A 25,105-nucleotide genomic window follows, 5' to 3' on the forward strand; every position below is an offset into this window, starting at 1 on the left:
TGTGTTAACATTTGTAGCGAGCAGCTGCTCTGTCATATGTCTGGACCACTGGGAGGAGATGTTTCAGTAATCATAGAGAATGTGAAAGTGCATGGAGATGTAACCTCATTCGATATGTTTTCAGCAGAGCCGGAGTGTTTGGATTTGTGTGTGTGTGTGTGTGTGTGTGTGTGTGTGTGTGTGTGTGTGTGTGTGAATGTAAAGCAAAGTCACAACAATGAATTCATTAAAAAACTCCACAAATTAAAAAAGGCATTTAACATAACTTCAAAGTTAAAGACATTAATAGATTGTTAAAGATGAGACCAGCAGTGATTGCAGAACTTCTTGAGACACAAAAGAAACGATGTTTGATGAAAATGGCTTATTGTGCTGTGTATCAAACTATATTTAACATATATAACATACAGTCTGATACTCAACATCTGAGCCATTTCCAAAAACTGGGAGTGTCTGAGGCACAGAGTAGAGGATAAAATAGAAGTAGTCAAACATTTCAAAGTGTTTTGTTTCTGCACATCTACTACAACAAGTCTCACACATGCTGCACATTGTCATTTTAAAAGGTGGTTTACATGGAGCACAGCTGTGACTCAGTGGTAGAGTCGGCAGGTTGGGGATTCGATCCCTGACTGCTACAGTCACAAGTTGAAGACACTGATATCCCCAAATTGCTCTATGAATGTTAATAGATCCTGGTTGAATATTGGCATACTAGCCTTTTCCATCAGTGTGTGAATGTGAGCGTGAAAATGTGACATGTAGTGTAAAAGCGCTTTGAGTCGTCTGAAGACTAGAAAAGAGCTATTTAAAGGGGGGTATATGCTAATTCAAGCTCCATATTTAACTCTGTGATACCTGTGGAGTAGCTTAGCATAATTTACAGTTAAAAAATAACTTTTCTCACTCTAGTGCTCTGTGCAGGCCCTCATACAGCCTCTGCCTCAAACGACTCAGTCAGCTCTGTCCCTTTAAGAAACCTTGCCCCTACAAGCACACTTTCTTCTGATTGGCCAGCTCTCCAAAGCCTGCTGAGGCTGCACTTTGTGACTTCATAAAGTGCAGCGTGTAGAAAAAACGGTGTGAAACCTGGTGTTCACAGCAGCCTGCAGAATGAGCTGAGAAGCCTGGGGATTACTCCAACATACTTTAACCTACAGATTTGAAACTTCACCCAAGTTTAGTCTGGACATCCAACATTATATGCATGTTTAGATGTACACAGCATAATACCCCCTCTTTAAGCACAGTCTATTTAACAAGATACAATAATGCTGCACAGTTGATGCTATGTTGCGTTGACTGAATTTTAATTCTGAAATGTAACAAGAAGAAGCAAAACATACAGCAACTTTGCAAGAATCAAAAAATGACAGTACAAAACACCATGTTAAAGACACTCAAACATAAAACAATAAAAAGCATGTTGAACTGATCAGAATATTTAAGTTTTACATAATTGTAAGTTTGCCTCTAAATACACTGAAAACAACACATTGCCACAATATAGTAAAGCACTAAACAATCACTTGATGATTAAACTTTGTTTTTTGTGTGAGCTCTCAACGCTCAGCAACTATTTCTCTAATATAAATATATTTGACAATGGGCCTCATGCAAGAAGCGATATACGACCAAATCTCTTATTTTTGATCCTATAAATGATTTTTTCTTATTTTGTTCTTACCCATTGGTTTCCGGGATTCACCAATGTTTTCTTATTTTTGCTCCTCTCTTAGGTTAGAGAACATTTTACGGTTTCACAGCCCACAAATTGTTTGTCCAATGCACGTAAATGTAATTCTTTAAAGATTTTTAAATGTTTGTAGGAGAATTATAATGATTGGATGATTTATTTGTCATGGAGCGCTTGGCTTGAGCAATACGCTTTTTTGCTTCCATATTCATATCAAACCACTTTTTGTTTATTTCAGTAACCGTGCATCCCTCGGCTGACACGACAATCACAGCATCCTCGATCTTTTGCTATTGCTGCATTTTTGATGTACCTGTAACGCCACTACTCACGCTCTGGAAGATCACATGTTCACTTTGTTTAAGTTGATTTAAAAGTACTTTGATTTCGCTACTGCTGTAGTTCTTCTTCTTACTACCTTTGTCCGATCGCATTTCTTCTTCTCCTTGTGCCCGATTTTCACACGGCACAACATGCACCTGCCCTTGTATGGTGTTTAAGGGGCGTCACTTGTGCTAATTACAAAAAATGAACCATGCACCTCCAATTTGAGATCAAGCAGATTGCTTTTGTTGCATCGGGCGTTGACTTGTCTTGTCAAGAGGAGACCGTTGCTGCATGATGCCCAATGTGAGTTAAATGTTATACATTCCTACAAAGCTTACACACCTAAAATGATAAACTACCCATGTTGAAACAACCTAAGTTCACTTGTCTTACATAAGAAATTATGTCACTTTTAATTCATGCAGTGCGCTTTCAGCTTGTTAGAGCTGCTCTTATGGCCACTGTAGGCCTTGTTTTTTGATAGATTACAATTAACAACTAAACTGACAAACCACTGCAGAATTCATAGAGGCTCAACTACTGTGTGTATAAACATGACTTATTTTAAAGCAAAAGTATGTTGAATTTAAAAAATCACATATTATACAGTATGTTCAGACCAAAAACAAAACAAAAAAAGAACTGAAATTGCATCTTATCAGTCTGATGGAAGTTCCTACTACTCTGACTTTGTAAACTTAGAGGGAAATGTAATTTTAACTTATAAGAGGTAAATTATAAGAGGTAAGCAAGCTTAATCTCACTAGACGGTAAACACAACAGCTATACAAAATCACATGATGTGAATGTCAGCTTGTGCATCATTCAATTTGTTGAGCTAGGGATGCATTCAGGCATTCACTTTCACCGAATTCACTGAACAGATATTATCTCAACAGGTTTTTACCCAGTTTCGGCTCACCCATCTTGGTCGGGCTCGAGATAGTCCCCATCCCCCTTCAGCAATCCCGGAGAAGCTACTGGGACACGTTCAGCTGTGGTCGGGGGGTCTTTGTGAACTTCAGCTTGAGTCTGTGTGATCTCAGAGCCGGCTTCAATGTCATCGTAATTCTCCCGTGGGTCGTCCACCTCGTAGGCCGCCCCATCTGTGAGCAAGACAATCAGTTTAATGTTAAAATGAGCGTTTTCTGGTGACATTGTGAGTCAATCATTTGGTTTTTAGGGTGTAAAAGATGTGATTAAAGTGGTTCAAAACTTTCCTGCGCTTTCATTCAGAGCACTCTCAAGGATGTAGTTCACCTCTGAAGCAACAGCAGTAGCGGGCTGAGAGGTCAGAGGTTGAGTCTCAAAAACTGCTTCATCAATATCATCGTAAGGAAAAGAGGAAGTGCTCCGAGCGTCAGACTCCATGATGACTTCAGCCTCAGGCCTGAATCCTGCGTGAAAGACAGCAACCTTTCTCAAACACTTCATCCAAATGTCATCAACATGAAATGAACCATAAACAAATTAAAAATCTGTGCTTATTTTTTACTTTTAATTCAAGTTTTAACAGTAAGATAAGATTATGAATACCCAAGGAGAAGCGGACATGTATAAGCTACAAAGAGACGAGCTAAGAGGTAAGAAAACAAAGGGGAAAAAAAGATGTTAAATCAAGACAACAATTACAAAGAAGACATGACAAAATGACAAGATGACAAAAAGCGGCTGTGGCTCAGTGGGAGAGTCGGTCATCTCTCAATCAGAAGGTTGGGGGTTTGATCCCTGACTGCTACAGTCACTTGTCAAAGTGTCCTTGGGCGAGACACTGAACCCCAAATTGCCCCAGAAGGCATAGATATATGAATCCCTATAGATTCTGAAAGGAGACCGGCACTTAGGCCTTTGCCATCAGTGTGTGAATGTGTGTGTGAAAGGGTGAATGTGATATATAGTGTAAAAGCGCTTTGAGTGGTCTGAAGACTAGAAATACAAGTGATATAATATATAATAAATATATATATATAATATATAATATTAGTGAGTTTCGCAAATATTTTCCAGAGTGCAACTCTGGCAGAGAGCATTCATGAACTAAGTACGGCATACAGTATTGTTAACAGTTTATATAATAAGAAGAATGTACATGAATATATCATAATAAAAAACTATATGTATAATAACTGTGAAGTACAAGGATTGTTTACATGCTATATAGTAGCAATGCAATGGTATGAATTGTATGCATGAGATATAATATATGATTATAATTTTATAATAAATTATAAACTTGTGCTGTATCATTAAAAACTGCATGTCTACAGATGAGGACCATTTGGGCCAATGAAACAAGCATATTGTGTCCATTACTCCCACCCACGTCAGCTTTGGACCAATAGAAACTAACATGATTGTGACACATCATGTCAATCTGTCACGAATCACTCAGCTCACTCAGGTAGCAACGAGCTGTTCCTGCAGCTGTCTTACTGCTGTTAATTTTCTGAAAGCTTTAAAGATCAATTACTTGAAAAGTATAAATGCTGCCAAGTTAAGTCCACAAGTAGTTTGAATAACATGAGCCTCTGTTTTTAAGTATTTAAGTGGTATTAAAATGATTCAGATTGAAATGTTTTTTTCTGTTTATCACTATGAAACAGGTCTGCAGTTTTACAATACAAAAAGTTCCAATGGCATCTAAGAGTGCAAATGGTTGTAAGCATATGCTTAAGAAGCATTACAATTATTGGAAAATGTTCTCCCCTGTTAGGGGTCCCTGTCCCCAAAAAGTTTGAGAACCCCTGATAAAGACAATACTATAATATAGCATACATATAATATTACAAAAGCACAATACAAGCCATACATCAGTTATGTAAATGCATAAGTAATATAAAGTAATTTAAAATTCATATTTCTTTAACCAATACAAAGGGGAAATAAGGACATGTTGCAGTCTATGATTTTGATTCACTGTTCTTTAAGTTTTTAGGAAAAACTGAAAACAAATGAAATGAAATAATGAAAGAAAGTGAGACTCACTGCTACGACTGAAGTCTTCCACGTCTATTGCTTTGTTGTGGACATCCTCATAGTCGCCACTTTCAAACTCTTCTTCTTTACCCGCCATTCTTGCTACAAAAAACAAAACCAAAAGAAACATAAGAATTTACAGGAGCCAGAAAAACTTTTAGTATACAACACACAGATATGGGTCTGGACTTTGTAGTTTGTAAATTATTTAAATGGTCTTGTAGATAGACAGAATTTAGTTTGCATGCAGAAAGACTGACCTCTTGTGGCAAAGAGGCTCCAATACATCTATTTTTATTACAGTGGGATAATTATGATGGCCATTTGATCAAATGTTGTTTTGTTTACAAGAATTTAACTGTAAATGAAGCAGTAATAACTATAAGGAGATGGTGGTAACAGAACAAAATACTCACACTGCATATTCCTGGACCTCTTGGCTTTCCGGACGATCCATAATCGTGTAAATACAACAATCAGTATCACCACAACCAGAAGTACACTTACTCCCAGGATGATAGGCATTATGTTGATTGGTTCATCATCAGGTGGGGGCGGGGGTTTTACCACATACCCTGAAATCAAATATAACAAAAAGACCTCTCCGCATTTACTCAAAGTGGGACTTTACTCATATGTATCCTGTGCCAGGTGAATAAAATCAGCCTGATATTTCTGGAAAGAATTTGTGGTTTTGGTTACCGTTACAGTAGATCTTAGCTGGTCCTCCTTTACACGACTCTTGGTGGACACAGTGCTTTATGTCCTTGTGAGCGTCGGTGCATTTCAATGAGGCTTGGAATTTGTCCTTGAAATATGTTGAAAGATATCTTTAGAGCAATGTAGCCATACACAACTTAAGGGAGATTTGTTTATAGCTAAAAATGAACAACAAAGGCAACAGAGAAAGATTCCAGCTTAATTAATTAAACAGACGACTGATGAGATGATGAATGGGACCTTGCCACAAACACACACAAACAAGTATGATTGAAATGTGATAGAAATACATCAGATTTACCTGTTCGATTGTAGTTATACGGATGCTCGCATTGTTTCTGTCACACTGCAGATTCTCACACAGCTGGTTTTTAATTTTATCGGACAAAGGCGCCGCAAGACACATGCTTTGCCAGTCATTTTCATATTTGACCTGAATTCGGCCTCCACATTCTTCTGTGGTTTTGAATGTCACATGGTCTGTAAAATAAAGTCAATTAGAAAAGTAAATTAAGAAATAAAGACAAACAACTACAACTATTTACAATGGGAAATAGTGTTTAAAAAGAATAGTTTAACACTTTAGCCACTTTTTTGCTAGTAGTTAAATGAGAGTATCTTTTAACTCTTTAAACATGAAGCTGCAGCTAAGCGACAGCGACAGCGAGCTCAGATTAGCATGAAGACTGGAACAGCTTAGCTGTTTCCAAGGTTATTTAAACAAAGGTATACGAATGAGACTTAGTCAATAACACTATTTTTCATGACATCTCCACAGATGCTGCCCATATTTTTTAACTTTGGACAAAGTCAGCTATGCTAGCACTCTCACCATGCTTCCTTAATTTTAGCTAGCTAATCATCTCAAGGCTAATTTGTCACATTTAATAATTCAGAATTAATGGGCAATCGAGTAACATTTTATCCTTAGTGAAATACAAAGAACTGAAAGTTTCTTCCAGAGTCAACCCAAATGATATATGCAACATATTTTCTCTGTTAAATAATAAAAAAAATACATTTCTTCATACTTACTAACACAGAAGACTTTCACCAAATTCCCTTCACACTTTGCCTTAAATCTTTTACACTGGCCGAGTTTAGAATGGTACTTTTCGCACCTGACATGATGGTAGTGCTCCTTATCTAACACTCGTACTTTGCTGAAGTTTTCAACAGCGTTGCTACAACCCATTTCTTGGCAAACCAAGTGTGAATAGTCGATTTTCCAGTGAGTGTCACACACTCTAATGCCATTTAGCTTCACTTCACCACCACATTTCTCTGAAAGGGTGACTTTGGGCTCATCTAGAAAGGAAAATGGTGAAAGAATGCGATTAAATAAATTACGAGAAATCAATCAGAATGTGTCTGTTATCTCTGTCCCCAACAGCTTAATATAGGAAAGCATATTAACTTCATACCACAGGAATCACTTTTAAAATGTGTTCACTCAATAAGTAACATATGATAAACAGTTAATACAATTTCATTGACAACACTTATTATCAGTGAAAAGAGAGTTGTGCAGAATATCAATCCATTATCCAACCCTTGTTTCAAGGGTTGGGTAATGTTGAAACTCCAAAGGGGCAAAGCTGCTATACAAGCGCAAACACAGCGTAACACAATGAATGAACAACGCATTCTTAATGCGTCACTTTGGCCTATTAAGAGAAGCACAATGTTTCCTTGTGCTGGCTGCAAAAATCCCACTTAGCAATACCAGCAATGAAGAAGAGTTCAACCCAAGCTAACTTTTTGTAGTGAGAAATACTCAATATTTAACTCTTGAAAAATTTAGAAATATAGTAACAATTGGATTTGGTTAAGTCAGTTAATACTTCCACACTATGTGTATTAGCTTGCTCCTACTAGCATTTGATCTTCCTTCTCAAGCAGCCTATTTTTTGAAAGGATTAGTTTGACATGAGTTTGCTGTCTTGCCAAGCGTTGGATGATTATTATCGCTCTTGTGTTGATAGGCTAAATTGGGAGCTACAGCCAGTATATGGTTAGCTTAGCTAAGCATAAATGATGAAAGCAAATGGAAAAACGCTAACTTGGCTAAGTTGCACTTCCTATCTTAATCTTAAGATTGCTTATCAATGTTATGGTGATTTCAAAGTTTATAAGGAACTAAACGTTCAGCATTCATATTGCTATCTACCTCCATAAGTGGGAATACAGGCTGGGCTTCTGGTTATTGGTCATCTGTTGAACGACATTAGGAACTATAGAGGTCATAATTATTAAAGAGCCATTTTTTTGCAACCTTTCCTCACCAGTGTTTAAAAGCCTCATTGTGATTACTGATCTTGATTTCTACGGTGTTGTCTGTTTGTACTGACCCAAAGTAGGTTGGCTTAGCTAACATGCTAACCTACAGCAAAACCCTGCCTTCCTCTCTGTTGCATATTCATACATGTACTCAGAGATTGCCCAGTCTTGTAACATGGGCGTTGTGATTATGCCACTTTCTGTTTTAATTAAAAATGTTGACTTCCTTGGAAAATACAGATTTATTCAAGTACTGTTTCTCACTGTAATTAACAACCAATAAAAAAACGGTCAATGACCAGTTGTATTTGGAGGAGCAGCTATGTGCTGGAATATTTCTTGGATGGTAGCATTGACTTCCTTGATAAGACTCCAGCTTATAACTGAACAAGAAACCACAACTTCTCCTTATGCTTTGGTTTGTGGATGCATTCAGCAGTATTTTACGTTTGGACAGAGCCTGGTTAGCTGTTTCCCCCTGCTTCCTGGTTTCCCTATAAGTCTGTGCTACGCTAGGTTAACTGTCAGCCTACTGTAGGTTCTAACTTATAGTGGGTATCAACTGTTTTTCTAGGTGTCATGTCTCACTGTATGTGTTCAATGCAACTGCATAGATTCTATAAAAATCAACGGCAATCATGCAAAAAAAAAATCTTACCTTGACATTTAATAAAGAGCTGCTCTCTCGGTTTGTGCAAAATTTTCTTTTCACACTTCCAGATGCTATCTGGTTTCTCTACATCTGCACAGCTAAAGGTGTTGTTCCAGAAAGTATCCGTATAGCTAATTGGGCTTATAGAGCTGGAGTTGCCACATTTCAGATCCTGGCAAAGCCTGTCCCCCTCAAGTTCCCCCCAGCCTTCCGCAGAAACTGCGCTTCTTTTTCCTTGTGAGTAAACAAACACATTTCCACTACAAGGCGTGTGGAATTTCAGCTCCATCTTTCTGTAGCCTAAGATAAAAAAAAAAGCAGCATGGACAGGGAAGATTACAGTTAATGAAATACAGAACTCACACTTTTGATGTAATGTGCAGGAACTCAAAGATGTAGATTGTTTTTAGCACATACTGAAAAGAATAAGCTAACACTGTGAAGCAATGCCTCGCTCATCATAAGAAATATAATACCTGTACAAACAAAAGAACCATGCTCAGAGTTACATAAGAGGGTTGATGCAACTCTTATGTCTGGCTGGTTAGCTTTTCGTAGCACAAACACTTCATAATTATCCATAAAACCACAACTATTGCACAGAGCCAGGCAGCTGTTTCTGCTATTCCCAGTATTTATGCTAATTTAAGCTAACCTGGTGCTAGCTTCACGCTGACTTCAAGAAATGAGGGTGGCGTCAATGTTCTCACATAACTTTTGGCCACAACAAGAATGAGCACATTTCCTAAAAAACAAACTATTCCAAGAATCCAAGAACAAAAATGTAATGTATGAAAATTGCCCGTCTAACTTTCCTAACATGCTATTTTGTTGTATAACTACAGCTTCTTTGTTGCCAAATTTTCACCAAGTTTTTTCAAGATATCATTTGCAAATTAGGAAGAGAGTCGGGATGATGAAGAAATTGTGAAATTTGTGAGGAATAAAAATTAGACATACCGGAGCACTGAAGACCAACATAAGTGCAGGGGGTCTCGGCAGAAGTGATGTTGCATGTCGTTAATAACTCACTTCCACACTTTATTTGTGAAACGGCGAGAGCCCCACGTTTGGGTCCAAAGAAATCATGGGTTATGATAGCCTGACCACAATCCAGTTTCCTACAGATGGTGTTTTGTGTGTCTTTGTCTTTGAGAGCCTCTTTGCACACTGGGAGCCACTGGCCTTCAAAGAACATCTCCACATTCCCTGAGCAGTTTTCTCTGGTGTCATTCATTCTGACCTGGACACTACCTGCAACAAAACAATAAAAAGGAACAATTAGAAGAACATTTGTATTTTTAGGATCAAATTATACCACATCTAATCTGATTTGCAGAAAGTCAGGCATATGAAAACTGAGTTTAGACTGTTTAAATGTATCATGTTGCTGTGCCCATGTAAGGTCAAGGAACACTCTGATTAAAATGGGTTTTCATTGACTTCAAGAGTTTGTTTAAATCAACATTTTGTGTGTTATATTTTATTTTATTCTTGACTTAAACCGAACAATGACCGCTTACAGTTTCATACAATCAACTCGCACTATTTTACAGCAGTTATTACAATGCATTATAAAATGAGTTTACTGACAGACTTTGACAAGCCGGGTCTGTGTGGGTACTGGGATATTATCAGGAGAACGTTGAGTTGAGAGTTGCATGCAGGTGACTATGTGCATGTAAATGATTCTGTCTGGCGTTTTGTAGTCACTTGCAGGTATTCTGTATGGTTGAATGTGTGCATATGATGTAAATGTGTGTATTTATGTGTTTGTGTTTATACGTGTCTATATATTATATATATTATTGGCATTGTAACCATAAGTATGTGTCTCTTGTTGTTCATGTAACAAGGACATATGTTGTTGTTGTAACAAGAACATATGTTGTTGTTGCTCTCTTTGCCTGTCTCTATCCTGCATCTCCTTCTATCCCATTTTCGGCCCATCCAGTCGAGGCAGATGGCTGTTCAACATGAGTCTGGTTCTGCTCGAGGTTTCTGCCTGTTAAAAGGAAGTTTCTCCTTGCCAATGTGCTGAATATTGCTAAGTGCTACTCACGGTGATTCATGTTGGGCCTCTCTTTAAATAGCATAACAAAGAGTCGGTCTAGACGCGCTCTTCTTGTAAAGTGTCTCGAGATAACTCTGGTTATGATTTGGCGCTATACAAATAAAATTTGATTGATTGATTGATATATATATGCGTATATATGTGTATATATAAGTATCTGTATGTATGTGTGATTGTAAACCAATCACCTGATCCTGTATTTAAGTTGCCTATTATGTTCTATATTCTTATCCATATAATTCTAAACTTGGCTAAAAGGATAGGCATGTTTTGTTTATCGTTTGTTATTGTTTTGTCTCTTCTCTGTGTTTAAAATCCAAAAATATTACATAAAAAAACAAAAAAAATGCATTAAAAAATGAAATGTATTTTATTGATTGTCTGATCTGGGGTAAACAGCAATAAAAAAGTATACTGATACTTAAACCTATACGTCATAATAAAATGCCTTATTATGTGTTATGATCATTTGTATAAAGCATTATGAACATTTAAGAGTGCTTAGAAACTTAGATGCTTAGATAATTATACACTGCTGTAAGAAGAATTTTTTTACGGAAGCCCCAAGCAGACGTTTAATCTACTCCGTTTTCCTGTGATAACGAGAAATTGGCGGTTGTTTCCTCGAGATCTCGTCTTATTTATCTCGTTATCTCGAGATAACAACACTGCAGCACCGTCACACCAGATCATAACTCGTATCGCCAGAGTTGTAAATGCACAAACAAACATAGATACATTGAGATCTTGAGAAAACAACCGGCATTTACTCGTTACTACAAGACAACAGAGTAAATACGATGTATGGACGCATGGCCGCTTTGGGCTTCCATAGATTTTAATGCATTGTAGGTACTTTTATAATGCATTCTGAACAGGGGTGTCTTGTTTATATGTTTAGGTGTAAAATTATTTGGACTTTACTCATAGTTTAGTTTGGACCAAAAATTTAAGCATTATCAAATAAATCAAATGTAATCACCAAAAACTACTTTGTCCTGAGGCAAACTTCACAAAACTCTGTAAGATGTTCAGCTAACTATCTAAAAAGATCAAACTGACAGATGGAACTGAACATTTCATGTATTAGGGGCAAAATAAATGTAAACTTGGAATTACATAACTTTTACATTTGGCTTATTACATTTGAAAATATGTTTTTGAATGTATGAATATTTAAAAAAAAAATGTATTACCTGAGCAAACAACAACAGCTGCTTTTTCTATATGGGTGTTATTATTTTTGATGAAGTTGCACTGGCCGAGGTTTTTCGTGCTCTGCGTACTGTGCAAACTCTTGATCGTCACTTTGCTTTCTCCTGGCCAGATTTTGGCATTTACGATGGCGTGCCCACAGTTCAGGCTTTCACACAACATATGAGACTTCTCCTCCGTCCAGCTGCTGTTGCGCACACCTCCACAATTTCCCCCCATGCAAATGTTGACGGTCCCCCAACAACCCTCGGTCAGGTTCACTTTGGTTTTTCCTGTTAACGAAACCAAAAAGCAGATCAAAAAACAGATAAGACTTTTTGGGTATTGCATCACCAAATTATTTCACAACTACGGCATTTCTCAGGCTGGTTTAGACAAATGCATACGTTCAAAGTTTCTGCAAAATGAAGCAGCATCTCTCCAAACCAGTGAAATGATAAATATATTGAATAAAGGACAAGTTTTTTGAATAAATGTGTATTGTTCCACATTACCTTTGCACACCACAGTGGCAATACTGTCACTGTGGTTTAACGGCAGTGTTGTTTTTTGACATTCAAACAGAGAGGAAGAGCTGGACGAGCAGTTGTAAGTCACACCCCAAACTTCTTTCTTCCCGTCAGCGTTGGAGGTGGAGGTAAAGCTTGACGCATCTTCACAGTTCATCTGCTGGCACACTTTGTTTGCAAGCTCTTGGTTCCATGTCTCGTTATTCCCATAGAGCCAGAACTTTTTGTTGCCGTGCTCTATCCCAACCTCGCCCGAACAGGATTCATTTCCATCAAGAAAAACCACTTTGTGCTCTGACAGGGACAAAAAAAATGAAAAGAGAGATGAAAGACTGAGGGTTGAGTTTTCTCTTCTTTCAGTGGATAGCAGGTCTTTTTTGAATTTTTAGAACTTTTTATGTACAGGCTGTTTCCTAAAAACCTTTGAGCAATGAAAAATGAAACGTGTTGTTAATTTAACCTTAAATTACAATGCACTGCTGTTAGTGTGAGAAATCGTTTCACTGTTTTAATTATTTCTGTTGAAGCAGGGAAAATGTCCAGTCAGATGCGAGAGGTTATGGTTACTTGTCATTTCTGATGACAGATTGAGGTTTACAGAGGTAGCTAAGACATGTAGTGGTATTTCAGGTTAATCACCTGCCTTTACTGTGAAAGCTGTCACCTTACGGGTTTGGTTGTGCAGCCAGCAATTTTACTTTCATGCAGTTATCAGCAGCTGCAGCAGCAGGAAGCTGTTATCAGTTTAAAAAAGCTCTGATAAATCCCTGTACACTTCCTGCTCAGCATCTAACCGGGGATAGATGAAGTTAGCAGCTAGCTGCTGAGCATCACTTAGCTTTTAGCAGCTAAAAAGGCAACTAATTCTCTCGGGAGTAGCTAAAAGGACAGTGAATATTGGATTGTACATCTGTAAGCAAGCCTTTAGGAAGACTTCAAAATAATGCTTTGCTCTATGTGAAGTGATTGTGTAAATTAAAAAAAAAAAAGGTTTGCTAACCTGTTAGCAAAAAACTCTTTTTAGGGTGTTTACAATTTAAACTCAAAACTCCCTCATGGCTCTTATCGTACTCTTTCCACTTAAATCAGAGGAGAAATGTTGAGGACAGATTAAAGTTCCCTTGTGTATCTTTATACACACTTCTGTTACACAGTCAGGCAGACAAAGAGGTCAAAGATCAAAACAGAGAAATAGAATAACACTCACCCTCACAGGTTATCCCGACGGCCTCCTGCTCCCTGGCTGCAATGACTTGGCTAGTGGTAATGCACTCAGATATGTGAGTTGCGTGTGGCTCACACTTGACAGTCGTGTCCAAAAAATCACCTGAGCCCTGGCTGAATTTCTCTTTGGGATTGTTGGGTTTTCTTTCATTTCCACATTTCAGTTGTTGGCAGACGGTGTCGGAATTAGGGGAAGTCCAATCTTTCTTGTTGACTCTTTGCCATTGGCCCTTATATTTAATCTCCAGTCTCCCAGCACATCTTCCAGGACCGTCCACCAATCTAACCTTTACACTCTCTTTACCATGTGAGGAAAAAGCAGGGGAATTGACAAATGTCGAATACATGAAGAAGAAAAAAATCTTTCAGTATACATTTTGACCAAAACATAATCTTATTGTACGTATTCTTGTATCACAACATGACCTCACAAAGCTGCCACATTTAAGCCTCCATCACTCCCTGTCTTGGTCAGGTAATCCTTCTAAATCTTAAACGGCGTAATTGTTATAAAATATACAATATGATCTCACCTGAACAGACCACATAGGCCTTGTAGTTACATGGGAAAGTTTTGTTGTCACGCTTGGCCCAACAATGCCACAGCGAGGACTCTCTGCCAGAGCACGACACGTAGTCCATTACCCCACTTGCAACCACTTGTTTAATGAGGAGTGGGACATGCTGGAAGATCCAGATATCATTTCAATCATTAGTTTCAGACAGAAAAATGGATCAAACCAGTAAGTTATTGAGAAAATAAATAAATCACTAACTAAGCAGAGTTTTCAGGTCTGTACTTAATTACATTTTCTGATAACCTTTTTCTTCACCCTCATACGTACAACACAAACATATCTACTCTATTTACTTTAACATTTCCAGGCTTGTTACTCTAACTTTAATGCATTTGAGGGAAATTACAAATTTGTTGTATTTTACATCATTTAGCACCGGCTTTCAAAATCAAGCCCGAATTTCACCTAAATAATCGGGACAATAACGGATAGAAAAGATGGTTCCGTGGCGTATTTATTGCGCAGTGCTTATCACACCATTACTTTTGCAATGAGGGCGACTTGACTACGGGGAAGAGGCGTCTAGTGAATGCAATGTCCGTGACCAACAGATTGAACTTTCAGCCAAATGGATGAAGGTGAACCAGCTGAAATGTCCGGCCACTTCAGAGCAGATTCAGAGAAGCAAGAGATTCCCATCCAACTGACTTGCATACACAATCATAGTTAGTACTTTTTAAAAGTTGAATTTGGAATGATTTATGTCTTCCAAATATGAGTTCAGGTTCCCTCTGAGAGTTACTCTTTACATTTGTACTTTTTAGGGCCCGAGCACCGAAGGCGGTGCGAGAACCTCTTGAAATTGAAGGAATTATTATTCTTTGTTTGTTTGTTTGTTTGTTTGTTTCTGGTGCCAAATGAATCGCATATTTGGCGGCTTTAACATGCCCCAAAACTCATCAAATTTGGACTGTGCATCAGGTCTGATGAAAAATTTGATATTTTGTGGGTTTCGCAGATGACTGTTGCAAAATGGCTCCATAGCGCCCCCTAGAAATTTTCTAAAACGCCTCCCCATAGAGGTTACTTTCACCTAGGTGTATGAAATTTGGTAAGCATATTGAACAGCCCAAGACGCACTAAAAAGCCTCTTGCACCCATACCTCAAACCAAACAGGAAGTCAGCCATTTTGCTTTGAATTTCAAAATAAGACGTGTTTTTGGCGATTTACAGGGGTCATACTTTAACGAACTCCTCCTAGGGACTTCCTCCCAGACTTTTCAAAGTCGCTCAGTTTATTGACAACACATTGAAGATTAAAAGTTATCAAAAGCTTGAGTTTTTGAGAATGGGCGTGGCCTTGGCTGGGGGTCAAAGTCTGATGTTTTTTGGGCAAAATGCCAAAAAATGAAAATCACTGTTACTCTCACATACAGTCTTCTATCCTCTTCATATTTCACATGTATGACAAGAATCCCAGCCCCAACACAATTACAGGAAAATATTTCCCATCAGGCCTAGCGCCCGCTACTGGAAACAGGAAGTGACATGTTTTACTCTACAAGCCCCTCCTCCAAGGTGGTAAAACATATTAACCTCAAATTCATGTCAGGAAACTCTTAAGATCTTGATTAAGGTCTGTGAGAAAACTTGGTGAGGTTACAACAGAGGGCGTGACCCTGGCGGCGCCACGAATATAACCTTCGCCATGATGCCTCGCCATAACATTTAGGCTGCGATAACTCGTCCGTACTTCATCCTGTCTGCACCAAATTTCACATGCTTGATCAGAGTCCCGCCCTGAACAGATCTACACACTCCTTTCCTTACCAATCCTATAGCGCCACCCACTGGTGACAGCCTGTATCAACTCTCATATACATTGTCCAATCTCCACCAAATTTCACAGGTTTGATGAGGGAACTGCCCTGAACACATCTACATATACATTTTTCACTCATACTGATAGCGCCACCTACTGGGCAGAGCCTGTATCAACTCTCATATACATTGTCCAATCTCCACCAAATTTCACAGGTTTGATGAGGGTACTGCCCTGAACACATCTACAGATACATTTTTCACTCAAAGTCATAGCGCCACCTACTGGGCAGAGCCAGTAGTAACTGTCACATACATTGTCCGATCAGCTCCAAATTTCACAGGTTTCATGAGGGTACCGCCCTGAACAGGTCTACATATTAATCTTTCGCTCATAGTCATAGCGCCACCTACTGGGCAGAGCCAGTACTACCTCTCACATACAATGTTATACCAGCTTCAAAATTTACATGCATGATTATAGTCTCGGCCTGAACAGGTCTACATATTAATCTTTCAGTCATAGTCATAGCGCCACCTACTGGGCAGAGCCTGAATAAACTCTCATATACATTGTCCAATCTCCTCCAAATTTCACAGGTTTCATGAGGGTACTGCCCTGAACACATCTACATATTATTCTTTCGCTCATACTCATAGCGCCACCTACTGGGCAGAGCCAGTACTAACTCTCACATAGATTGTCCGATCAGCTCCTAATTTTACATGCATGATAACAGTCTCGGCCTGAACAGATCTCCCTAGGAATTTGGGTGATGCTGATATCACGACCTACTGGTGCACAGTCCCTGGCTGCAGCACATGCTGTGGGTGCAGCACGCCCTGCTTCTGCGACACGCCCCGCGGCCGCGACACGCCCCAACGTGGCCACGGGTGCGAGGGCCCGTTCATCGCCGCTTGCGGCTTTAATTCAATTTGATCTCACTAAAGAAGTTGTACTTTAACTGGTATTTTGTGTTCACAAAAGTATCTGTACTTCTGCTTGAGGGGGTATGCGTGTACTTTTGCCACCTTTGATAATAATCTAAAGCCCAGTATACTGTAAAAACCACCCTGGCTTTCTTCAATTCTCTAAGGTTTTGCTGCTGCGGCATGGTCTTCTATGTCTTTTAACTGTATAAATAATGGACGAAGCCACTTTGCTGACATTAATTGGATTCTCGACAGTGTAAATGAAGCCTCGAGTTTGGGATTTGGGCGCCGCCATGTTGGTTTTCTAGAGCAAGAAGCGAGCATATTTGGATGAGAGGGTGGTGCTGGAGAGGAGCAAGGGGCTGGCAAACGACAAGTTATCAAAGCTTAACAGTTTAAATGGTAAATGGTAAATATATCACATATCATATCACATTCACCCACTCACACACTGATGGCAGAGGCTGCTACGTAAAGTGCCCAACTGTCAATCAGATATCACATTCATACCCGTTGGCTATGCCACCGGGAGCAATTTGGGGTTCAGTGTCTTGCCCAAGGACACTTTGACATGTAGCCTGACGGAGCTGGGGATCGAACCTCCGACCTTCCGATTGAAAGACGACCGACTCTACCACTGAGCCACAGCCGCCCCACTTGTGGTGGATTCGTTAGCTGGTAAATGAGCTAATTTACCCTCGTGTTTTGTGAGTAAGGGAGATTCTATCTATGATGGTTACTGACAACAGTTCTTTTTTTTTAATCAGACAAAAGAACACTAAATGGTAAATGGACTGCACTTACATAGCGCTTTTTTAGTCTTTGCGACCACTCAAAGCTGCTTTTACACTACATATCACATTCACCCATTCACACACACATTCATACACTGATGGCAGAGGCTGCTACGTAAAGTGCCTAACTGTCAATCAGTTATCACATTCATACTGGGGGGGTTCAGTGTCTTGCCCAAGGACACTTCGACAGGTAGCCTGAGGGAGCTGGGGATTGAACCTCTGACCTTCTGATTGAAAGATGACTGACTCTACCACTGAGCCACAGCCGCCTAAAGAGAACTTGTAGAAGGTAACAGACTGCCAAGGAATTTCAATATGGGGCCTAATGGGGATTTTATTGCTTTTAGAGCCAGCCTTAAGTGGACACTGGAGGAACTGCAGTTTTTTGCCTCTCCACATTGGCTTCATTTTTTAACATCGGAGGTTGCCGCTTGGGTGTGACTAGTAGCTTATGGTGTTGCTAATGTCAACAAAAGATATTTCTATGTAGCTGACATTTCTGAGACGGTTTGCTGCACAAGGGAGAATCAACACATTATTTAATACATTCACGCTGTTCTACTCACTATTTCTGCTGCTGCGGCAGTATAAAACAATTGATAGGAGACAGACAGAGGGATTACTATCTCACTGGACAATGGCTATTAAAACAAACACCAGTAAAAAGTAATACAGTAAAAGATACCCTCCAGTGTTTATACAACATTGCAGATCTCAGAAGATCAATACTTGAATAACAAAGAAGTAGGTTAGGTGACATAAAAGACTTCCAGTGCACAGGGAAATAGTATGAATGGTGGAATTTGCGGAAAACTTGTGGCACTTGGCCAAAATTGCAGGGTGGAGAAAAAGTTGGTTGAAATATGCAGAAATCCAACTTTACAACTTCGTGGAGAGACTGCATTTTAGCCTTTAGCATTATATACTCCATATCGTCACAGTGGCTGCTGTGAAGCTTCACATATTTTCATGAAATTAAAAAAAAAAGTTTTTTAACTGAAAACTCACTTTCCCGCATTTTTTCTCGCGGCAAACCACTTGGGCATCCTTATCAGTCCAGTTGGAGGCACACACAGGCTGACTGGAACCGTTCACTTCAACATGAACTGCACCGTAGCACTTGCTCTCTACATCCTTGTCCTTCAGAACTACTTTAACCTCGTCTGTGGGTGACAAAATAAGAAAGAGGTCATGATTTACATTTTCAAATAGCTCATTAAAGAATCAGTTAAAGAAATAAATTAAAGACAAAACAAGATCACAATGAAAATAGGGATTTTCTCTGGAAATATAAGAGGTGGTTGTTTTGAGTTTACTTGTGGAGAAGATGTTGAATATAAATAAGTTAAATTACCTTGGCACGCCACGTGTATGGGATCATCCCCGCCTAACTTTTTACCAGATGTTCCGCAGTGCATCTGCTGGCACCACTCATCAGGATTGCCTTCTGTTTTTTTGTCATTTTCCTCTTTTTCCAGCTTCCCAGCACACACATTAGATATGTTTCCACTGAGCTGCATTCTCTGAAAACCTGTTCATGACCATTGTGTGAGTTCAGTGATATGTTACAACAGTGTGTAATCTTAGTTAGTGTGAGTGTGCGTTACCTGTGCATATAACAGAAGCAGGTTTCTGGCAGGATTTTGTCTCCGGCTTTGCACAGTGCCAGAGATCGTCTAAATTTGCAGTGTCCAAACACTTGAGCTTCATCTTCTTTGAGCTCTCGAATCTTTTCCAGCCGAACAACGTATACTCAGGAATCTCCTTGAGTTTACCACAACCGAGCTTTTCACACAGAAAGTTGGCTTTTTTTTGGCCTTTAAGTGAGAGGAATCAAACATACAGTATTTACTTTTCATTATCACAGAATACTTATTGCAATACCTGTTCAATACTGATAGGATGGGATTATAAGGCATATGGGTTGCTGTAGATTTTTAGAGTTTATCAACAGTATATGTATATTTATGTTACACTAAAATATCTGTATGAAGTTATACCAGTGGGAGAAAAATACATTTATTTTGAAAGGACTTTAATCAAGTACCAGAGCACGACTTCAAGCTTGTACATTTTTTGATTATCTCCACATAATGCTACTTTTTAATTTTGCTCCACTGCATTTCAGAAGAAACATTTGTACACTGTACTCCATATTAAACTTAAGTTACGTGGTACTTCTCAGAACACGATTTTAATTAAATCCGATAATGGATTTTGAAGATTAAACCTGGTTTTGCAGCTTTTTGGGGGGGCTTTTGATGCCTCGCAAAAGATTAAAAAAAAGGACTTCCTTTTCAACTTCTTACATGATTCAGTTTAGATAAATATCCTCGGCTCAGAGAGATCAAATAATCTTAAATTTCACCCAAAAAAAAGAGTTTACAAAGTCTGGAATAACCTGAATTAAAATCCCTGTTTAACTAGATCAAAAGGCTGCTTTCACATTGATACATCAGAATTTATAAATTATATGTTTACTCAGTAGCAGGGCACTTTTTATGACAGGACATATGGGTAAGAGAGAGTGGGGGCCTGCTCTACCAACTGAGCTTAACCAGCGGCCATTTAAAATGTTACCTGTTTTTATATACAGTACTGTGCAAAAGTTTTAGGCAGGTGTGAAAAAATGCTGTAAACTAAGGATGCTTTCAAAAATATATATTAGAATTGTTGTAGAAAAAAGTGAGCGAACAAAAGAAAAATCTAAATCAAATCAATATTTGGTGTTACTACCCTTTGCTTTCAAACCAGCATCAATTCTTATAGGTATACTCGCACAAAGTCAGGGATTTTGACGGATTATAGTATGATCAACCAATTATACCAAACAGGTGCTAATGATCATCAGTTTCACATGTAGGTTAAAGCCCACTCTTTCACTGAAACACAAACAGCTGTGTAGGAGGCTTAAAACTGGGTTAGGAACAGCCAAACTCTGCTACCAAGGTGAGGTTGTGGAAGACAGTTTCATGTCACAGGTCATACACCGTGGCCAAGACTGAGCACAGCAACAAGACACAGTTTAGTTATACTGCATCAGCAAGGTCTCTCCCAGACAAAGATTTCAAAGCAGATAGGGGTTTCAAGATGTGCTGTTCAAGCTCTTTTGAAGAAGCGCAAAGAAACGGGCGACGTTGAGGATGGTAGACGCAGTGGTCGGCCAAGAAAATACATCAAGCTTGATTTGATTTAGATTTCTCTTCTGTTCATTCGCTGCATTTTGTTAATTGTTGAAAATAAACTATTAACACTTCCATTTTTGAAAGCATTCTTAGTTTATAGCATTTTCACACCTGCCTAAAACTTTTGCACAGTACTGTAAATTACAGCTGATAATAATCTCTCCTTAGAATTTTGAATACTGGACTTTAACTTGTAATGAAGTATTTTAACACTCCTCTCCCTCTACTGAGTAATATGTATCACACAGCCGTCCCAGTCTACTCCACTTTGATAAATTCACTTTCAGTGAACATGAACAACACCTTCTGTCTCACACACTGCCAGCATTTATAAACACATGATCCTGTTGAAGTTTGTCCATGATGCTAATTCTTACTCCAGTTGTCAGCACAGAAGTAACCCGGAGCTGTGTTCTCATCTGTGGAGTATGTCACGGCTCCCGCACATTTATGTCCATCCAGGCTAATTTTGATTTGATCTACAGGAGCAAACACACAATTATTAATTTTTAAACAGCTGAAAAATCTTAACAGCTTTTTGTAGCACATTATTTTTTTAATAATCATTAAATATTTATCTGAAAGAATGCAAAACGCAAGGTTCAGTCTTACTTGAGCATTGAATGGTTTTCACAATGTCCGGTCTGTATTTGCTGATGTTCCAGCCCGGATTGTCACACTCCCACAGGTGACTCTCGTTTCCTTTGCAGCTCAGCTCATTGAGCCACACCTCGCTGTCGATGGGCCGAAGCACCATGTGCGCGGAGTTCTTCACAGGTTTGCCGCAGTGCGTGCTCCTGCACACCACCTCCTCGGTGCCTTCGCTCCAGTTTGTGTCCCCGATGTAGCCCCAAATGTTGCCATAGAGGACTTCAACGTGGCCTTCGCACGGCTGTTTTCCATTCTTTAGAATCAGCAATGTGTCACCACCTGGTTACACAGCAGGACATTTACATCAGTAAATAAAACAGGATATTTCCATGTTATAATATTTATTCATTTATTTGTTGTGAATGTTGAGGTTGCAGTGATTTTTACCTGATCCGCACATTTTAATGGACGCTTTTAACACATTTGCACAATTAAAGTGTTGTTTTACTTGAGTCAGATTTAACCCTTTAACCCTTTAACTTGCTGTCTTTAAATACTTAAAAATGTTGGTCACACAAGATACTTTAAAAAATGATAATTAAGTAAATTTTTGTAATAGTAATTTTAATATATATATATATATATATATATATATATACATATTTATATATATATTTTTAATCTGTAATTTCTGAATAATCTCCTCCTAGTTTTCCAGAGAGAAGTTTGTCCTTTTGTATTAATCATAGGAAAAATAAACCCATAATCCAATGCAATATAATAAAGAAAGTAAATGGATACGTAATTGTAAAATATGCATTTTTGAATCTATTATTTAAAATTGTATCCTTTTCATTTTTCTATAAACGTTATAGATTTTTCTCTACTCATATGTTTGCTCGCACATATTTTTCTCTTATAGGACATTTTATTAAATATGAGACTGTAAGATAAAGCATCATCAAAGAAGTAAATCATCCCAATGAAATTAACACCACATTTTCTCAAGGTTAAGTTTCTCTAAAGTTTAGTGTTTGGTATTATTTTATTCTGTTAGATAGTTTTCATCTTTGTTTCCTTTCTTTTTTATATCTTTAATTAAACACATTTCACAAAGCCGTGACGTTTTACACAGCGGCCAAATCTGATACTGATACATTTAACCTGAGGGCGGCACTATTGCATTTGTCATCTGTGCTGTACGTAGAACGTCTTACATATATCTTTATATACTTATAAATATCTGTCTTTTAAAAAAGTACGTGAAATACATGTTTTTCACTTTATATTGCCGAAAATTACTTTACACTGGCTTTACAGAATACTGAGCTATTTTAACAGACTTTGATGTAAATTTTTTCTATTTCAAAGTGTCCTGATAGAATTCTAAGCTTAATCCAAAAGGCAGCTGGACTTGATTGAAGTTCTTGAAGACGTTTCACCTCTCATCCGAAGCTAGAGGCTTATATTCCTAGCTCTGTCCACCAGTCAGTTTAGAACTGAAGAAGCCTTTCGGATGAGAGGTGAAAGGTCTTCAAGAACTTTAACCAAGTCCAGCTGCCTTTTGGATTAAGCCTAGAATTACCATGACCTGGATGGCTGAGAACCTTCACAGACATGTCCCGATATAACTTCTACACAAAGTTAAAATGTGCCACTTGACAACTGCAGAGTCGTCCAATAACAAAATGTATATCGACAAAGACCTCAGAATATATCCTCTGATAGTGGCACAGGAGATGTAAACATCTGTTAGCAAAACCCACTTATAATTAACTTGAAAACACTTCCTTTTCACAGCTGTCTCCTTGACAGGTCACTGTCGGTCACATACAGACAACCATTCACACCTGCAATGTTTAATTGAACTTTTTTGAGATCTTAGCAAATACTGAAACTTTCTGACCTCCATGCCGGCCTGGAACCTGGTTGCTTCATTGCAGCTTACATGGTTACAGGTTTCATTTTAAAAAGTAGCACAATTTTTAGACACCTTTTTAATTTTAAACTTTTACAAGTAGGAATTGAGGGGCTGCACAGTGGTGCAGTGGTTAGCACTGATGCCTCAGCTAAAGGGTTCCTTGTTTGAATCCCGGTTTGGATGTAGGGGCCCTTTCTGTGTAGAGTTTGCATGCCTGGGTTCCAGTACTCCGCCTTCCTCCCACATGCTCTTTAGGTTTATTGGTGACTCTAAATTGCCTGTAGGTGTGACTGTGAGCCTGAAAGGTTGTCTGTCTCTGTGTGTCAGCACCGTGATTGACTGGTGCTCAGTCCAGGGTGTACCCCGCCTCTTGCCCTATGACAGCTAGAATAGGCCACATCCCCCCCGCGACCCTAAAACAGGATATAGATAATGGATGGATAGATGGAAGTAGGAGTTGACTAAGATTTCCTGCAGCGCCTCAACACTTGACTTAGACATAGTATATGTAAAGACTGCATCTTTAAATAACCTGGCAGATTATTTTCCTTACCTAAAATTCCTAAAAATAATGCAAACAGGGTTTAAAGCTCCAGTGAGGAACTTTTGGTTTGTGTTGATTTTGGGGCCCCCTGTGGACAAATCTCTTATCTCTTTGCTGATTTTGTCCTGTACATGCTGAAGTGGTTGTTTTTAACACAAAATCTCATCTCTTCTTTAACGGTCATATGTATCACTCACTTTAAATTGTTGCCCTGGAAAATGTAAACAAAGTCAGCTTGCAGTTAATCGCTTTGTCTGACACCTACCCCCCGCCAGCAGTTTCAGGCATTAAAAATAACTATATAGAAATAATCAGTCTTTTTGCTGATGGTCTGGTTTGCTTTTGTAGGTCATATAGAGTAATCAGAATTAATGTCAGTTTGTTTCACAGCCAGGAGTTTTAATAAGCTTTAATAAGCCACAAATATAGAAAGTTATAGAGCTGTAACTTGCCTTGTAGGTTGACCGGCTCAATGTGAGCGATGAAGAGCAGGAGGAGGAACCACATCATCACCACTGATCATGACTACAGAGTGAGGCAACCACAGATCGGCTCAGCTTTATACTGCAGGGGACATGCCCCTCAAAATGCATGTGAGCTGTTGCATGCGTTAAACATGTAGGTCGGCAAATAGTGTCTTGCATCTAAAAAGGTGACAGATGAATGTTTTCTTATGGAGGATCTGTGAAAATATGAATGCAGAACATAATCAGAAAATCAACTAGCTTTGAAATGAAACTTTATATATGTAAAACATAAATAATGTAGGGCTAATACAATACTTACATCATACTTTATAATACTGAAGTAAGTATGTGATTACTGAAATTAATTATGATGCCAAATAGGACATCGTTGGAGTCACACATTTAACTAACATGTTGCGTGTGAAAGCGTCAGAGTGTCTTACACATGCTCCAGATTTCATGATATAAACTGATGGCGGCAGATAAACTGAGCTGCAGGTTAAATCTTCATAAAAAAAAAATTCTCCATCACAGAATGTAATATAAATGTTTATGTATTTATATGTTATTCTCTGCAATTCAGACTTTTAAAGATGATGCAGAATTAAATTTACACCCATTTAATTATTCAATAAATATTTTTTTCTCCTTATA

At 38.5% G+C, this 25,105-nt stretch overlaps 1 protein-coding gene across 1 annotated transcript; it reads right to left on the reverse strand.

Annotated features, from left to right (window-relative positions):
* Window positions 1-1,289: 1,289 nt before the first annotated feature.
* On the reverse strand, window positions 1,290-24,499 carry LOC138590291 (scavenger receptor cysteine-rich type 1 protein M130). The gene is made up of 19 exons (XM_069660901.1): window positions 24,437-24,499; window positions 21,541-21,858; window positions 21,306-21,407; window positions 19,351-19,560; window positions 19,098-19,274; window positions 18,752-18,906; window positions 14,207-14,357; window positions 13,657-13,971; window positions 12,435-12,743; window positions 11,922-12,212; window positions 9,612-9,905; window positions 8,658-8,951; window positions 6,755-7,027; window positions 6,021-6,199; window positions 5,702-5,807; window positions 5,416-5,574; window positions 5,009-5,101; window positions 3,244-3,420; window positions 1,290-3,129 (listed from the first exon to the last, which is right to left on the reverse strand). The coding sequence occupies exons 1-19, from the start codon at window positions 24,492-24,494 to the stop codon at window positions 2,942-2,944; spliced, it is 3,849 nt and encodes a 1,282-aa protein (XP_069517002.1). The 5' UTR covers window positions 24,495-24,499; the 3' UTR covers window positions 1,290-2,941.
* Between the last annotated feature and the right edge of the window lie 606 nt (window positions 24,500-25,105).

The sequence above is a fragment of the Semicossyphus pulcher genome, unplaced genomic scaffold (assembly GCF_022749685.1).
Source record: "Semicossyphus pulcher isolate SPU_LCO1_2020_fin unplaced genomic scaffold, fSemPul1.0.p SCAF_13, whole genome shotgun sequence".
NCBI lineage: Eukaryota > Metazoa > Chordata > Actinopteri > Labriformes > Labridae > Semicossyphus > Semicossyphus pulcher.

Bases quoted from the DNA above. Each gene is read 5' to 3' on its own strand.
- LOC138590291 (XM_069660901.1), bottom strand. From the start codon at position 24,494: ATGATGTGGTTCCTCCTCCTGCTCTTCATCGCTCACATTGAGCCGGTC. The intron at 12,744-13,656 runs GTGAGTGTTATT...TGTCCCTGTCAG, and splicing joins CGTCGGGATAACCTGTGAGG to AGCACAAAGTGGTTTTTCTT. The intron at 8,952-9,611 runs GTATGTCTAATT...TTTTTATCTTAG, and splicing joins TGTTGGTCTTCAGTGCTCCG to GCTACAGAAAGATGGAGCTG.